We start from the raw sequence: 17,422 nt of genomic DNA on the forward strand, positions 1-17,422 counted from the left end.
TAGGAATGGAAGACAGGCCTTTTGGCTGGTGGAAGCCTGAAGTCAGCTTCTACCCTGTGGCTTTGGCTCCCTTGGTTTTCTCCTATGATTTATATTGTAACTATATGTAAGTCCAAGGTGTACAACCCAGACATATGCAGCTTCTATGATGCATGCCTGCAGCTCCAAGATTGAAGAGCTGTGAGCTGAGTCAGCCAGGCTTTCTCTTCAGGAGCTCACCAGATCTCCACTAGATGACAAAATTCAACACTAGAAAACTAGGAAGACAAAAGATGGGATTTTTAATCCTCTTAACTATAATCTGCAAAGTGGAAATGTCTGAAGCATACTAGCTATGCGGCTTTACATTCCAAATGGTCTGTCTTTATAGCGTGTAATGTCCTTAGCAACTACTTAGCTATAGATGTAAATATTGAGAAGACTGTAAACAGGGAAAAAAACTAAGTAGGTCCAAGTTCAGGTGTTCATTTCCCAGTTCAAAGGCTGCTATTCACAGCAGCTGAATCCTATCTATGAAGGAACTCATGCTCTTGAAGGTCTTAGCTTTGCTGGGGAGAACAGTGTTCCCACTCTGGCCCTTCCCTTCAAGGGAACCCCACCATGCTGAGTGACACCAGCGCTTTGGCACCCAGAGGTAGACTGTGCAGTGCAGATGTAGCCAAAGACCTTTTATTTGTGTAAAGTACTTATCGATTACCAGGTGGACAGATACAGTGTTAGCCACACTACTCCTGAGACCCCGCTGGCCCTCTTCTGAAGTCGGTGGCACCAAACCCAGTGACCAGGCTCCCAGAGTCCCTGACGCAGTGTGCAAGCAGCTTCGCGCTCTGCTCAGCTTACTTAAGATTTCCAACAAGGCCCGGCAAGGATCACATGTGTTCACAGATGGGAAATTACAAGCCTACTTTTTGAGTTCTAGCAAGTGACCTACAAAGTCCAGAGCCCTGAGGGAGGCAGCTAAGCTTCCTTCACTACCCCCACCAGAGCTGGCCTGAGGGTGCGCCCATGCAGCTTGTATCCCACCTTACTAACTAGTGCCACAGTGCCTGGCTCTTTCCCCTCCACAGGGGTGTGGAACAAGGCCTCATGTTCATAGGGGTCGAACTTGGCCCCAATGGGGTCGAGCCTGAGCAAGCCGTGTTTTGTGAACACCTTCTGAATCTGGACTTCGGTCATCACCAGCCCTTCATACAGGCTCTTCAAATGAGGATTGCTGTCGCTGACCTCCTCCTTTGGAACACTCTGGGTTGCCTTCTCCAGGATGTCTGCAACCTCCAGTAAGTCCTTGCAGAAGCCCTGGATGCCTGCATGGAGGAAAGAAGAGGTCTCCACTTAGTGTCAGTTGCATGGGCTCCTCACACAGGGCTGGCTGTTCATGATGCCCTGATATGCCATAGAACCACAGTACTTCTGAGATAACAGGTAATATGTCCTTAGAGTGAGGGAAAGAAGAAAGCACAGGTAGAGAGAGAGATTAGCTTAACATGCCCCGAGGCTCCCAAACCAGGGTGTCCCGTGCTGACCAGGCAGGCCGTGCGCAGCTGAGAACCAGGAGAGTAACAGTGAAGACAGCAGGAGCTCCGTCACCAGCTACATGCCCATCACAGCTGCATCCCTGCTCTCCCCACTCAGACCACAAGGTCTGCTTACCATACAACTTGGCCTCCTCTACCAGCTTCTGGCTTCTCTGCCGTAGATTCTCAGTATCTGCCAAAGCTCGTTTGTATTTTTCCTAAAAGAGGGAAAAAAAAAAAAGATTGTTACAAATGTGTGAGAAAGCCATTCTGATTTTGAAATGATTATATAATAAACTCTAGATCAGGACATAAATAAAATTTGTCATTAACTGAGATTTTAAACAAAACCAGGACAGTTTAAGTAGAGTAAGTTTACACCTTGCTGGTGTCTCCAGGAGAGACTTCTACCCAAGGGCACAGTGGCGGAGAGCCAGGTCGTCCTTATGTGCTCATGCCTTCGTCATCCCTCAGGGAAGAATGCTACTTTCCTGTCCAACTTGAAGGTGTCAAAGCACATCACTGGGGGTCACCTACCTCAGTTCCCTGCCTCCCTGGAGGGGAAGGAAGATCACATGGGAGGAAATCTCAAAGAGGCCATGCACAGCCAAATAATTACTAGGACCAGAGATAGAACAGATCTCCACTGTCCCCATCGCCACCATTTCTGACCATCTCCAGTTCAATATCCACTGGTGGACTCCAGAGGTCTCTACAATACCTCTGACCTCCGTTTTCAGTCAGTCATGGAACAAGGCTCTATGGCAGCTTGTCCTGGTCTATACTTGGTAACTTGGGAAATCCCACTAGATTTTGTGTCTCAGTTTTCTCATCTATGAAGGTACCGTGGTTGAGGATTAACAGAGTTCAGCACAGTGCCAGCCATGGAAGTGTGATGCTACCAATTGCCCCACACTTACAGAACTTAACTGCTGCCTACTTTATTTATTTGTTTGTTTTTATGTGCATTGGTGTTTTGCCTGCATATATGTCCGTGTGAGGATGCCAGATCCCCTGGAACTGGAGCTACAGACAGTTATGAGCTGCCATGTGGGTTCTAGGATTTGAACCTGGGTCCTTTGGAAGAACAGCCAATGCTCTTAACCACTGAGCCATCTCTCCAGTCCCTGCTGCTTACTTTTCAACACGGATTGATAATTGCTATCACTGACTCCCACATTCAACTCCTATACATAATTTTCTAGTTCCCTTCCTAAATCCCAGCTTTATTACACCAAGTATCCCTCATTTGTATGCAAGACCCTGTAGTCTTTCTTTCTTTCTTTTTTTTTTTTTTTTGAGACGTTTCCCTATGTAACAGCCTTGGCTGTCCTGGAACTCACTCTGTAGACTAGGCTGACCTCGAACTCACAGAGATCCACCTGCCTCTGCCTCCCGAGTGCTGGGATTAAAGGCATAGTTTTACCATAACACAGAGACTTCCCAGGTCAGAAGCAGAGCCACAGAGGGTTTGGATCTAGTCCCGGTTTGGCAGTTAGTCTGCCAGCTGGGCCCACAGCAGGCAGTACACAAATGATTAAATGTCTTTGTCTGTGCCATGTCACCTGTGAACTTGGAAGCTGTCGTGTGGACCATGCAGGAAACAATTCAGCAGTGTGTACAATGAGGGTCTGTGGTGGTTTGAAAGAAAATGGCCCCCAAAGGAAGTGGCACTGTTAGGAGATGTGGCCTTGTTGGAGGAAGTGTGTCACTGTAGAGGTAGGCTTTGAGGTCTCATCCATGCTCAAGACATGCCAGCGAGACAGTCCACTTCCTGTTGTCTGCACAAGATGTAGGACTCTCAGCTACTTCTCCAGCACTATGTCTGCCTGCATGCTGCCATGTCCCACCATGATGCTAATGGACTAAACCTCTGAACTGTAAGCGAGCCACCTCAATTAAATGTTTTCATTTTTAAGAGCTGCCATGGTCATGGTGTCTCTTCATAGCAACAAAAACCTTAAGACAGGGTCCTTACCATGGTCTCCCTCAGCTGCTCTTCCAGCTTAACCTTCTCTTCTGGGAGAGTCTTGTCTGCAGAGGGTGGCTCTGTCTTTGGCTCACAATGACCCAAGTCCTCTTCCAGGCTCTGGCCATTATTCTTCTGTTTCGTAGCTGTGCACAACAAGCGAGGAGAAGGCCTAAGGAAAAGCCCACACATAAGAAGTGAAGACAGCCTAAAGACAGACATCAGATTTTAGAAATCTGTGCCTTTGAGATGGCTCAGTGGGTAAGGGCACTGGCTTCCAAGCCTGACAACCAGAGTTCTAGTCCAGAGGACCCACATGGTAGACAGAACCAATTCCCCACAAGTTGTCCCAATTTCCACACATGCACATGTATGATATGCATCTCTCTTCCCCAACAAAGTAAATGTTTAAAAAAAAAATGAATTTGGGTAATTTCAAAGTATTTGCTAGAAAAGACTTATCTCAGACCTAACAAAAGCAATTGTAACACACAAAATACATGTGTTGTGGGGCTGGGGAGGTGAGGTGGCTCAGTAGGTAAAGTACCTGCAGTGCAAGCACAAAGACCTGAGCCCCCCAGAACCCACATAAGAAAGCTGAGTTTGCCGGGCGGTGGTGGCGCACGCCTTTAATCCCAGCACTCGGGAGGCAGAGCCAGGCGGATCTCTGTGAGTTCGAGGCCAGCCTGGGCTACCAAGTGAGTCCCAGGAAAGGCGCAAAGCTACACAGAGAAACCCTGTCTCGAAAAACCAAAAAAAAAAAAAAAAAAAGAAAGCTGAGTTCATGTACATGGAGGTACAACTGTAGCCCTCATCTTGTGGCAGGGACAGGCAGACCCCTGAAGCCCACTGGCCAGCCACCCTAGTTGAATCATGAGCTTCAACCTAGGTCACTGGGTCAAGGTGCTTGCCACCAAGCCAGTCGTCCTCTGAATGCCACACATTTGCTGTGGCAGCTACCCATAACAAGTAAGTCAGTGGGACAGAGGGAAGATACCTGACGTTGACCTTGGGCCTTCCCCATGTGCTCACATTGCACACACCACAACAAAGAATGTGGGTGCCTTTTTATGTGTCTGTATGAGCATGCCACATGAGTGCAGTGTCCGAGGAGGCCAGAAGAGGGTAGCAAATTCCCTGGAGCTAGTTACAGGTGGTTGTGAATTGTCCAACATGAGTGCTTGGAACTGAAGTTGGGTCCTATGGAAAAGAAGCAAGCACTCTTCACCACTGACCCATCTCTCTAGCCCTGTCCCCATCCTGAGTCATTAATTAACAGCACATGGCATAGGTAGCTGTGGCTGTTCTATTACACTGTGTTGATGCACTCTGATACCCACTAGCTAACAGGATCACCTGACAACACAGTTCATAGAAAGCAGTCCTGTCATTAAGTGACATGTGACTATTTATATATTATTCCCTACCTCTTCGTGTATTCTAAGGTGTCTCCTTGAGTCCAAGCTCCTAGACCCCTTTCATGGCACAAGACCCACTTTGCATCCTGCTGATGACAGTGGCCTGAGCAGAAATCCTTTCATCAGACAGAAAAAGTAAACACCCAAAACACAATGGCCTGTGGTTTCTGTGATGACTGGAGTCATGGCTGCAAGGAGGCCCAGAGCAGAGAGAACCAGGAGACTTTGTTCTTCTTTTCTGAGTCAGGACCTCACTCTGTAACCTTGGCTGGCTTGAATTCACTATGTAGAACAGGTTGGCCCCAGAATCAATGGAGCTATGCCTGCCTCTCTGCCTCCCAAGTGCTGGGATTAAAGGTGTGGACCACAATGTCCAGCAAGCTGACTAGAGGAGATAATGTATTGCTATTATATTTAACTATGTGTAAGTATGTCCCTGTGTGTGTCTTTGTATGTGTCTGTGGTAAGTGTATGCCACATGAATGTGGGTGCCCATGAAAGCCAAAGCCACCGGATACTTTAGAGCTGGAATTACAGGTGGCTGTGATCTGTCTAGTGTGGATGCTAGGAACTGAACTTGGGTCCTCTACAAGAGCAGTGAACACTCTTAACCACTGAGACTTCTCTCCAGGCCCTGGCTTTCTTTTTGATGTCCTTATTTATTCGGAGATTGAGTCTGGCAGTAAACTTGCAATCCTCTAGCCTCAGTCTTTCAAGTGCTGAGTGCTAGGATTGCCGATCCACAAAGGGCTCTGCAGGCCAGGTCAGCTACAGGAGTAAAGTGGATAGGAGAGATGCATTTCAGGAACCGGGTATCACTTGGACAGAGGAATGGAAAAGGGAGTACAAGTGCTGTGCAGGGGAAATGGAAAGAGAAGTCCAAATGAATCCTGGAAGGAAGCGAGAAGAGAGGCGTGGGATCCCCTTGGAGCTGGAGTTACAAGTGGCTGTGAGCCACCTAGTGTGGGTGCTGGGCACACTAGGTCTTCTACAAAAGCAGCCAGTGCTTTTAACCACTGAACCCTCTCTCTGGCCCCAGAAGTGACTTTTTATCTTACTTTTCCTTTCATGCTATTTTAAAAGCTAAGAATCTGGGCTGGAGAGTTGGCTCAGTGGTCAAGAACTCTTGTTACTCTTGCAGAGGACCTGAGTTTGATTCCCAGTAGCTACACAGCAGCTAACAACTATCTAACTGTAACTTCAATTCCAGGGTATCTGACACTTCCTCCTGACCTCAGAGGGCACCAGACGTGCATCTAGTACATGCACATACGCAGAAGTAAAGTACCCATACACATAAAAACAAAACAAAACAGAGCCTAATTTTGAAAAGCAAAATTAAACTAAGAATATAAAAACCTATAAAATGTGAAACCTGCTCTCACTATGAATTATTTCATTGTCACCTGGGGGTGACAATTACAGCCTTTTGGCAGGTCAGCTTTGCTGTACAGATCCTTTCATCTACGGAATTCCTAGGGCTGTGTCCCAGAGGGAAGAGGGCAGGCAAGCTTAGGGGTACTATGGGAGCTATGACTAACAGCCATACAGCTCTCCGGCCTCCTCCTAGGGCATCCTTTCTTCAAAACCACAATTTCAGGGACAGTCATGAACCAAGTTTGGGGTGCGGAGAGTGGGAGGTTAGGGTGAGGGACTGCCTTCCTGTCAATTAACTCCAAATGCATCACCATAAATGAGAAGTGCTTCTACAGGAATATTCCAGGAGGCTGCTTTGCTCCTGGCTCTTTGCATAATGTAAGCCAGTTTTCACCTTTTAAGAGATCATCCACCTGCTTGCCCTCACCAGATGAAAAGACCAGCTCTCATTCTACCCAGTTTCCACAAGATTCAGGCAAAGTCGCTTTTCATTAACCAATAACTTGGTCCTAGCAGGGAATAAGGTAAACATACTAAGTATTTGCCTAACTTTGGAGGTGTGACTCAAAAGCCTGAGGCCACCGGTTAAGGTAAAGATGGCAAAAAGGCGCATTTGCCTAAATAAACTGCGCACACACTGGCTTTGCTGCTCCTTGGACATCACATTCCCCGAAGGCCAAAAGTGGAGAAGGACTGTGAAGGACAGTGGAAAAAGCCCGTAAACTGGGCAGCATACATCCTGGTCTGGAGCATGCTTGAGATGGCTCCGGCCCTGAACTGCGTAACTGCAGCTATCTACCAGTATTAGCAACCCCAGCCCCTGCGCAGGCAGGCTTCTGACCTTGGGCAAGTCTCTGGCTTCTGGGGTTGTCTTTTGCAATCCCAGGAGAGGTGGTGCCCCGTTCCCGTGAGCATGAGGTGTGTCGCCAGGAAAGCAAGTGGCGGAACCTTCCCCCTGACATATCGCTGCAGAGCCTGGATCCCCACGCTTACGTCCCAGCGGCCCTGCTCCTCGGCTCTCGAGCCCAGTTCAGACAGCGCCGCACCACAGATCCCGGGACTCCCGCGAGGAGAAGCCAGGCACGAGGACCCGGCTGTGAGGACGAGGCTCCACGGCGAAAGGACTGTCTGTGGGGACCCCAGATCGCCGCCAAGGCCGCAGCCAGAACTCTCGGCAGTGAGTGGGGCCGACGCGGAGGAGCAGCACTCTCTTACCTGAGCGACAGCGCCAACGCCGGGAGACTGCGCCGCGCCAGCCTCATACACCGAGCCGCCATGACTGCCCCCGCGGCTGCGTCACTGCGCCCACACTGAGCATGCGCGGAAGCATTTACGCCAGCTTCCCTACCCACTGCTGCCTCTCAACCAATCCGTGACGAGTGTTGCTTTGATGGACAAGTATATCCACCTATAATTGCTAGTCGTGACGTACAGTTTCCCCGCCCCCTCTTCCCCCGGTGGGCGAGGACTGAGGCTTCTGGGAGCTCCGGAAGGTGAGGAGGTGAAAGGTGAAGGGAGCGGGGGGCGGAGCCTCTGTGGGCGGGGCGCAACAGGGGCAGCCAATAGAGAGGAAGAGCGCGGGGGCGGGGCGGACGGCGCGCCGACGGGACGAGGCAACTTGTGTGGGGTGGGCGGTGCTCGCTTAAAGCTCCGGCTGCTTTTGGTGTGGGGAACGTAGGAGGACAGGGAAGGGACCGGGGTGGGGGTGGGGGGGTGGGAGCGGGGTGGCGGGTGTCTTTGCCGAATCTGCCGCAAGCGTGTGTGTCAGCAGGCTGTCTGTGGAAGACCCGAGGAACATGCATGGCTTGGTTTTGTGCCTTCAGTCATCTCCAGTTTTTTTCAGAACGCAACACAAGCAAATGAACTAGCAACAGTGTGTTCAGGAGAGCTTCGAGGATACGGGTGCAAAAGTTTGGTCAGTGCTCTGGGGGAGGATGCAGTGCTGAGAGTCGCCGGAGGACGCCTCCTGTCCTGTCCAGGTCTGCATCTGCTTCCTTCCTCCCCATCCTCCCTCACGTCCCGAGAGCGAATGCCTTGTCCGCGGATTAGAGCCTACGTGTACACTCGAAAGGGCCCAAACTCTTATTATTTAGCTTCGCTCTTATTAAAGTCATTTGCTCAACGTATGCTACTGTTTGCCAGGGGTGGAGCATGTCCACATGAAAGCACAGCTCTCCCCTCAAAAGGTGTAAGTTCATTCTGAAGCCAATTATAAGTGACCCTGGCCCAGAAACAGTTTTAGGACAGCCCAAATTCTATGTGCCAACGTGAAAGCAGTTTCAGGACGTTTGTAGAGTAGCAGAACAAAGGAAGCCATAATTCAAGACATAAAGTACACTGGTGGGAACATTAAGTATGTGATAACAACAAAGCAGAGAAATCTTAGCTGTAGGCCTCAGACGCTATCTGATAGCACTCTTAGTCCTTTGATTGGTGGAGAGTAGTGTTTTGTTACTACATTACCAAGATTTTAATCTGTTTATCAGAATGTTGGGTCTGACACAGAGTGGGGCAGGGAATGACTGTTTAATGGACTAAAGATAGGCCAAGATAAATTGTAATTAGGCTCTGGACCTGCAACGTTCCAGCCTCTCCACAGTCACTGAGGTTTTACTCAAGTTAATCAGCCTCTGCAAACAGTTTCCAGGGGTCCTGGTTCATTGATGTTTTCTAGAACAACTGACCTGATTCATTAATTCATTAGGGCAGAGAGAAAGGGATGGGGGGGGGTGATGAGGGACAGACAGGGCGTGCTGTTAGCACACTAGTGAAATTAAAAGACATAATCGCGTCTGTGGCACTTGATTGTGACAGACCAAACAACTGAAAAAGGCAGGGTGTGAAAAGGGACTTGAGTGTGACGGTATCAGATGATAACATGGCACCACTGGCCCTTTCGATAGGGAGTGATATGGCCTGGTGGTCAGGGCTCTGAGTGGAGCTATTTATAGTAAGTTGTCATATTGTTTGGGAATAGAGTTAAGAATACTCTAGTTTTAAAAGGTGAGGCTTCTTGTAAGACTGTGGGGAAACGTTGAAGCCGGTGGTGACTACCGTAGGGGCTTAGACAAGTTTCTTTGGAAATTTTCTCCAATAAGACTTAAAACATCCTGTGGTTTTCTCTGGCAGTAACCAGGTCACCAAATTGCTCCCGTCCTGACGGTGGTTATTCTTCAATCTTGGGTCTTATTTGTTGTGAGGCTTCAAAGGATGGTCATGTCCATGACTCGCACATCCATCTGCAGAGACAGATGAATGTTATAACTGCTGGGTGGAGACAGGCAAGTATGGCTCCTCCCAGGGGTGAGGCCCTTGGGGACCCTGAACAGCTTCTCAGTACATCCTACAGGGTTCTTCCACTAGGAGGCCTACCTGCCTGTGCTGCCACTGGTGACCCACTCAGGAACTACCTCCAGAAGCTGCCATCTTGGGCAGTTCCACCGTCTCCCTGACATCCGTCCACCTGGCCAGTAATCTGCAGATGGAGGTGGAGCTGCCTGGAGAAAACACTTAGGTCAGCCGTCTGAGTTCACATTCAGCAGTAGTCAGGGCAGTCCAGCGTGGCTAGGAATGCAGGAAGAGCAAAGGAAAACGTGGGGTGGACCTAGAGAGGATAGAGTGGTGTTTATAAAGAAAAACAGTCCTCAGAAGGTCGTGCAGATGGTTCAACAGCATGACTGGGGGCGTGATATGCATTATAGCAGAATGCCTGCTCTGTGCCAGGCTCTCTAAGATGTCCTCTTGTGGGTCAGCCCCAAGACTTGTTGGGGAGAGGAACAGTTAGTTGGCCAGGTTAGGTGACTCACAGAGCAGAGCTCTTGGATATCTCTTCACACTGACCCAGCATGCACTGGGGTGGAAAACAGAACCGGTGCCGTCTCCCAGCGGTGTCTGTTGCTGCCTTCAGTGGCATGGTGATGCCTCAGTTAAGGGGTGGCTCTTCATCCCCTCATGCAACTTGGAGGTCGGCCAGTTTGGAGACACCTGGGATTGATGGTTCATCTTTGTTAGCAACCTGACTGGATTTGGAACCACCTGGGGGGGGGACACTTCAGGGTGTGCCTGTGATCGTATCTCTAGAGATGTTTAACTGACGGGAGAGCCACTCTAAATGTGAGTGGCACCATCCCATGGACTGAAGCCAAGGCTGAACGAAAGAGAAGGAGAAAGCCTGAGGAGCACCAGCCGTCACCTCTCTCCTGCTTCCTGGTCCATGGAAATGTGAGCCGGCAGTCTCAAGCTCCTGCCTCGGGCCTTCCTCGCCAGGATGAACTAGAGCCCAGATGAGCCCTTCTTCCCTCAGTGTGTTCTCCGGTGCTTTGTCACAGGAATGGAGAAGAGAACTAGTACAATAGCAGTAGCAGGCAGTTGTGAAGATGGACGCCAAGGATCGGCCCACGCCTGACCCAGCATTCAACCAGACACCAATCTAGAGGCCGCTGGGCAGGAGCTTGCACTGTGTATCAGTGTCCCAAGTCCATTGTCCTTGAGGTATTGAGCCCTTTAAAGGCAGCAGAAAGTGGGGTCCAGGTGAAGTCAGGAGGAGAGCTAGAATCGCTGCCGCTGGCTGGGAGGTGGAAGTGATCTATCTCTCTATATCTAGGTATCTAGATATCTATATCTATGTCTATATATATCACTTCCTGACAGCCATTGGGTGAGCAGCTGTCTCACCACATTCTCCCTACCATAAATTTTTGCCTCATCATAGGCCAAAATCAATGGAGCCAAGTGGCCAGGGGTGAAACCATAGAAATCGCGTGAGGAATAGGCCTTTCCCCCTTTCAGTTGGTTGTCTCCGGTATTTTATCACAGCCATGGAAAGTTGACCACACAGGTCAACAAAACCCACTAATGAACCCTACTCCTCAGTGCATTTTGGAGAAGAAATATTCCAAAAGAGGTAATGTGGGAAGCAGGGTTTCCACCTGTCTAGGGCTAGGAAGGCAGGAGGATGATGCTCTGTCCTGAATGCACTATGGGCATGAAGCCTGACATGGGGTAGAATCTTTTTTCCTTGTTTGAGACAGGCTTTCATCATGTCGTCGTGACTGGCCTGGAACTCAGAAACAGCCTGCCTTTGCCTCCATAATGCTGGGATTAAAGGTGTGTGCCACACTGGTGGAATCGGTGTTTAAAGATTAAATCTGGCCATCTGAGTTTGACTCCTGGATCCTACAGTGGGTGAATAGAACCAACTTCTGAAAGTTGTCTTCTCATGTCCACATTCACACAATGACAGCAAATTTAAAATAAATCTAAAAGACAACGTTTTAATAGAAAGGTATGTTTCTTTATAGTTAATTTCAGGTGGGTTTGCTTCCTGTACCTGCCAAGAGCAGCCTAACATAGCCCCCGAGAGCTACTGCCACCTTGTGGCCACATCTTTATTCTATTTTTGTCGCATCGGTCTTCAATCCTGTTAAATATTCTTTGTTGCCACTTAAATTTGTTTTTAGTCCATTAATTGTGTGTGTGTGTGTGTGTGTGTGTTTGCACGAATACACATGTGTGCTCATGCTCACAGGCATGTGCATACCTATGTGTGTGCAGGTGCCTGTGTGCGGGAATGCATGATGCACGAAGAGACCAGAGGTGGCATTAGATGTCACTCCTCGGGAATAGTCCCCCTGTTACAATCATGGTGCTACTTCCAGCTTTTTATGTGGATTCTGGGATGGAACTCAGGTTTCATGCATGTGCAGCGAGCACTTGATCTACTGAGACATCTCCCCAGTCCCCATTAATACTATTTTTGAAATAGCTTCTTGGTCAGCTCTGTCCTCTACATGACATGCTTTCCATAACTTACATCTCATTTCATTTTCTTATCTTATTGCATTTGCCTTGATTTAATGTTGATAATTTTAAAAATTAAAACCTTTATTATTTTGTCCTATTTGGGGGATAGGGTCTCACCATGTAGCCCAGGCTGGCCGAGATCTTGACACCCTTCAAGCTTATTTTAAGAAATCCTTTGTTTATTTGGATGCATAAAAATTGTGCTTATTTGTGGGGTGTTATGTGACACTGTCACACATGCACACATTGTGTGACATTAGATCATGGTAAGCCTGTCTCTTGTCTCTAATGTTCATCAATTCTTTGTTGTGAAACTAGAAGATTTTTTGGGAATACAGTTGTAAGGGAGGTTGGCCCCCTCAGAGTACAGGATATACCCAGACACCAAATTCTTAGCACGAAGGGGATTATTACTCTGGAGGGGCAAGCAGTGGGGGTTGCGGGGGGTGTTGGGGGAGGCTGTAAAGGCAGCAGCAGCAAGTGCAAGCAAGCAGGAGCAAGTGTTTCTGCACAGGGTGAGTTGGTAAATACTGACTGGCCATGTTGGCCAAATAATGAATTTTGATTGTTGGACCTTGGTGTTTTGTCTCAGGAATGAGTCAGTGGCCAAATAAGGGAATGGACCTTGGGCTCTAGCTTTAGGAATGTAATCTAAAGGTTTTTAGCAAGGGGGAGAAGGGTAAAAGGAGAAACGCGTCCATGCCATGTCAGCCGTGCTTGGGCCTGTTAGTCCTTCCCCCAGCCTAACAGTATTGTTATTATCTAGTCACCTTGTGGGGTGGCGCTTGTTCCCCCACAAGTGTTCATTGTCCATCTTCTCCTCTACATTCAGTTGACGTTGAATTGTGGCGATGATGGTGTTCGCCCTGCCCTGTCTCTGACGTCAGTGAGGTCGGTTCGAAGCTTCCTCCTATAGCCCTGCTGTCAGCTCCCAGTGTTAAAGGGCACGCTGTTCACACATGTCCGTGACACCTTCCCGTCATGCAGTGCCCTTCTTTAAGCCAGCCATCCTCTCCTGGGATGACTTCACCGAGCTCTTACCTCTCCTCACTTTCACTCTTTACAGCCCTCTCCCAGGTCTTCCCCAGCAAACAGCCTGAGTTGCCTCACAGAATCACAAGTCAGCTCACGTCTCTCTTACAGCCTGCTGCTGGCTTTGCATCACACCTAGCACACCAGGACCTCAGAGAGGGCTCTGTGGAGAGGCTGACATGGAGGGGTGAGGTGGGCTCTGTGGAGAGGCTGACATGGAGGGGTGAGGTGGGCTCTGTGGAGAGACTGACATGGAGGGGTGAGGTGGGCTCTGTGGAGAGGCTGACATGGAGGGGTGAGGTGGGCTCTGTGGAGAGGCTGACATGGAGGGGTGAGGTGGGCTCTGTGGAGAGGCTGACATGGAGGGGTGAGGTGGGCTCTGTGGAGAGGCTGAGATGGAGGGGTGAGGTGGGCTCTGTGGAGAGGAGGAGATGGAGGGGTGAGGTGGGCTCTGTGGAGAGGCTGAGATGGAGGGGTGAGGTGGGCTCTGTGGAGAGGCTGACATAGAGGGGTGAGGTGGGCTCTGTGGAGAGGCTGACATGGAGGGGTGAGGTGAGCTCTGTGGAGAGGCTGAGATGGAGGGGTGAGGTGGGCTCTGTGGAGAGGCTGAGATGGAGGGGTGAGGTGGGCTCTGTGGAGAGGCTGACATGGAGGGGTGAGGTGGGCTCTGTGGAGAGGCTGACATGGAGGGGTGAGGTGGGCTCTGTGGAGAGGCTGGCATGGAGGGGTGAGGTGGGCTCTGTGGAGAGACTGACATGGAGGGGTGAGGTGGGCTCTGTGGAGAGGCTGACATGGAGGGATGAGGTGAGCTCTGTGGAGAGGCTGAGATGGAGGGGTGAGGTGGGTTCTGTGGAGAGGCTGAGAAGGATGGGTGAGGTGGGCTCTGTGGAGAGACTGACATGGAGGGGTGAGGTGGGCTCTGTGGAGAGGCTGACATGGAGGGGTGAGGTGGGCTCTGTGGAGAGGCTGGCATGGAGGGGTGAGGTGGGCTCTGTGGAGAGACTGACATGGAGGGGTGAGGTGGGCTCTGTGGAGAGGCTGACATGGAGGGATGAGGTGAGCTCTGTGGAGAGGCTGAGATGGAGGGGTGAGGTGGGTTCTGTGGAGAGGCTGAGAAGGATGGGTGAGGTGGGCTCTGTGGAGAGACTGACATGGAGGGGTGAGGTGGGCTCTGTGGAGAGGCTGGCATGGAGGGGTGAGGTGGGCTCATGTGGCTTGCCCATCCGTTGGCCATTGTTGGCTTTGTAAATCGTGTTATTGGAACTCGGTGGTGCTCATGCACTTGGTGAGGGCCGTGTCCAGCTTTGTCTGCAGCACTCCGAAGAAGAGCATGGGCCGTGAAGAGAGTCTGCTCCTCATTGCCCTCTGCTCCTCGTTAAAGTTTGTGACCCTGAGAGTTCAGTGCAGCTAAATTCACACTCAGGGCAAAGGGTGTCCCGCCCACAGGTGTCACTGAAGAAGGTGCCGCTGTGTCTCTGTAAGGCAGAAATGGGGTCCTGGACACAACAAAGTGTAAATGAATGGGGGCCTAGAAATGCCTGGCAGCAAGTCATGCCTGTCCCCTCCAAAGCCACCAGATCTAGGGAGGACCGAGGAGGGGGAGCGGGCCCATCACTTGCTCAGTTAGATGCCTTGATGCCGCAGTCTAGGCTGTCTGGCCACGGCAGTCCCTCCTTTGCCCAAACTCGTGTGACCCTCCTTTCACAGATGCCATCCTTTCAATAGTTCACAACCCCCTCCATCTCAGCCTCTCCACAGAGCCCACCTCACCCCTCCGTATCAGGCCCTCCACAGACCTGCACGCCTCCACGCTTCCTGCCATGCTGATAATAGACTAAACCTCGGAACCTGTAAGCCAGCCCCAATGAAATGTGTTCCTTATAAGAGTTGCCACGGTCATAGTGTCTCTTCACAGCAATAAAACCCCAACTAAGACAGTAAGCAACTCAAAATAGCTTCAGGAAGTCCCTGAAACTGAGGAGATTCACTAGGCCCCTCCCTGCCAGAGAGTGCCACAGAGGAAAAATGCTGAGCTGCTAGAAGACTCTCAGACTGAGAGACCAGCTGCCTGGAAGAAACAGAAACCAGCTCAGCTTCCTGGAAGAGGTTTAGACCAACTGAGGCACCTGGAAACGACACTCTTCCTGCCTGTTGAGCTGCCTGCAGGCTGTGCAGTGTGCTCCAGATTTCCAGCTTTTGTGAGCTCTGACCCATGCTGCGGTGGGCTTGGGTGATGCGGCTGTTTTTGAGTCATTTCTGCTCCTGTAAGTCACCCCTCACCCATATTCCTGTGAGCAACCCCAATAAAACTCATTGGTTCACCAAATTGGACTTCAGTGGTCTCTGTACTTTAGTCTCTCATGGGTTCCCTATCTGGGGAGAGTAGATGTGTGTGTTGAATCTCCCCCCTCCAAAACAAAAAAAAAAGTTTTGTCACACAACAGGTGCTACCATCCCAAAGCCTGGAATAAAAAGGGAAAGTCAGTCAGCCCCTCTCTGTTTCTTCCTCCCTGCCTCCCCCTCTCTCTGCCTCTCTCCCCACCTTCCTCCTTCCAGGCTTTCTTGCTTCTTTGAGGGAAGCAGACTTTCCACAGCTGCAGCCACCAAGATGTTCTCCTCACCACAGGCTCACAACAGAGCCAAGACCTGAACCCTAGTGTTTGGGTGGGAGCTCCACCCCAAGCCCTGGCACCCTGGCATCCCTATACCCAAGGAGTCAGGAACGTTTGGAAGGAGTCTGGTGGAAGATCCACCTCAACTCCCCTCCCCTATCTCTTTCCCTAAACCTGCCCCTTCTAAGCCCGCCAAACACAGCTCCTCCCTCCCCCAGAGAGGATCAAGACCACTCCCACAGGGTATATAAGCTGCATCCCAGAAAACAGACATTTGGTTCTTTTGGTCTCTTGGCCCCGTCTCCTCTCTGAGGGGCCGAGAACCACCCGGGAACGCTTTACCCATTAAACCTGGGCTTTTCCAAGTTCAGTCTGATTCGCTTTGCTGAAGGCGGAGAGGCCTTCAGGGTGCAAAAACTTATCACCTAGGAACCATGAAACAAATCTAACAGCCCCTCAAAGGTGTTCCTGGTCAGTGCTCCTCAGCCTTCCTAATGCTGCCACCCTTTGATACAGTTCCTCACGCGGTGGTGACGCCTCTCCCCACCACAAATTATTTTCATTGCTACTTCATAACTGTAACTTTGCTACTGTTATGAACTGTAATGTAAATATCTGTGTTTTCTGATGGTTTTAGGTGACCCCTGTCAAAGGGTCACTACCCACAGGTTGAGAACCGCTGTTACATACTTATCGCTGAGATGGGAAACTGAGGAAACCCGCATGTTCCAGAAGAGAAGAGCAGTTAGCAGCAACCTGGCAAGCTCTCCCTGCAGTATCCTTCCTGATGATGCTTTTTAAGTTGTGACAGCCCGGGTGGGGTGGGGAGCCCCCCAGAGGTGACCTGTGGGTAGTGGCAAGTTTTCTTTTTTTTTGGACTTAGCTATATTCAATTCTTAGAGATGCACATACATTATTTTTAAATTAAAGGTTATGTTCTCCACAATCCTGAGCCCCCAGGCTGTCTCCACGCAGGTCCCTCCCAGGAAATGTGCAACCTGATTTCCTGGAGAGCTAACTCTTCCACAATTCTGGAACAATGTGTATGTACAAGACCCATGTTCCTCACAGATACTGAGTTTTACCCACACGACACTACTCAGTTTTCCTTCTACCTAAAACCTCTCAGGGCTGTTCGGGTCTACAAGGTGGCTTTTGTTGCCTGTTATATTGTTGAATGAAAACTGATTTAATTCATCTGACCCCTGTCCAAAGGCATTTGACATGTTTCCAGTTCTTACCAGCCAGGCATAATGGCTTATGCCTTTAATGCCAACACCCGGGAGGCAGAGGCAGGGTGTATTGCTGTGAGTTCAAGGCTAGGCTGGTCTACATAGTGAGTTCTGGAACCAGAGCTACATAGTGAGACCCTGTCTCAAACAAAACAAAACAAAAAGTTTCCAATTCTTTTGAAAATACATCCATGTACTAAAATTATGGAGGTGGTACAGAATTGTTACAGAGACTTCTGGTCATCCAGAATATAGAGAGCAAAAACCTAAAGGAAGCCCGTATGAGAAAGATGGCCTTCACCACAAATGCTTCCAGGTGAACTGGATATTAACATAGGAAGGACTGACTGTAGCCTCTGCCTCATGTTGGCTCAGAAAGTCCCTTCCATGCAGTTGCAGATCTGTGTGGGAGGTGAAAACGAAAAGCTCCTAAACCTTGAAAGGGCTGCTCATCCATCGAGCCAAA

The 17,422-nt window shown here is 49.9% G+C and overlaps 1 protein-coding gene and 1 long non-coding RNA gene across 2 annotated transcripts; one reads left to right on the top strand and one right to left on the bottom strand.

The window, feature by feature from the left end:
- Positions 1 to 653: 653 nt before the first annotated feature.
- Positions 654 to 7,625, bottom strand: Grpel1 (GrpE like 1, mitochondrial). Its single transcript, XM_052736095.1, has 4 exons — positions 7,494 to 7,625; positions 3,493 to 3,655; positions 1,651 to 1,732; positions 654 to 1,304 (listed from the first exon to the last, which is right to left on the bottom strand). The coding sequence occupies exons 1-4, from the start codon at positions 7,553 to 7,555 to the stop codon at positions 958 to 960; spliced, it is 654 nt and encodes a 217-aa protein (XP_052592055.1). The 5' UTR covers positions 7,556 to 7,625; the 3' UTR covers positions 654 to 957.
- A 389-nt stretch (positions 7,626 to 8,014) lies between these two features.
- LOC128109058 (uncharacterized) lies at positions 8,015 to 11,548 on the top strand. The gene is made up of 2 exons (XR_008217639.1): positions 8,015 to 8,257; positions 9,408 to 11,548. It is a non-coding gene; the product is annotated as an uncharacterized LOC128109058 (long non-coding RNA).
- Positions 11,549 to 17,422: the final 5,874 nt, after the last annotated feature.

The sequence above is a fragment of the Peromyscus californicus genome, unplaced genomic scaffold (assembly GCF_007827085.1).
Source record: "Peromyscus californicus insignis strain IS unplaced genomic scaffold, ASM782708v3 Scaffold_13__1_contigs__length_99412109, whole genome shotgun sequence".
Classification (NCBI taxonomy): Eukaryota; Metazoa; Chordata; class Mammalia; order Rodentia; family Cricetidae; genus Peromyscus; species Peromyscus californicus.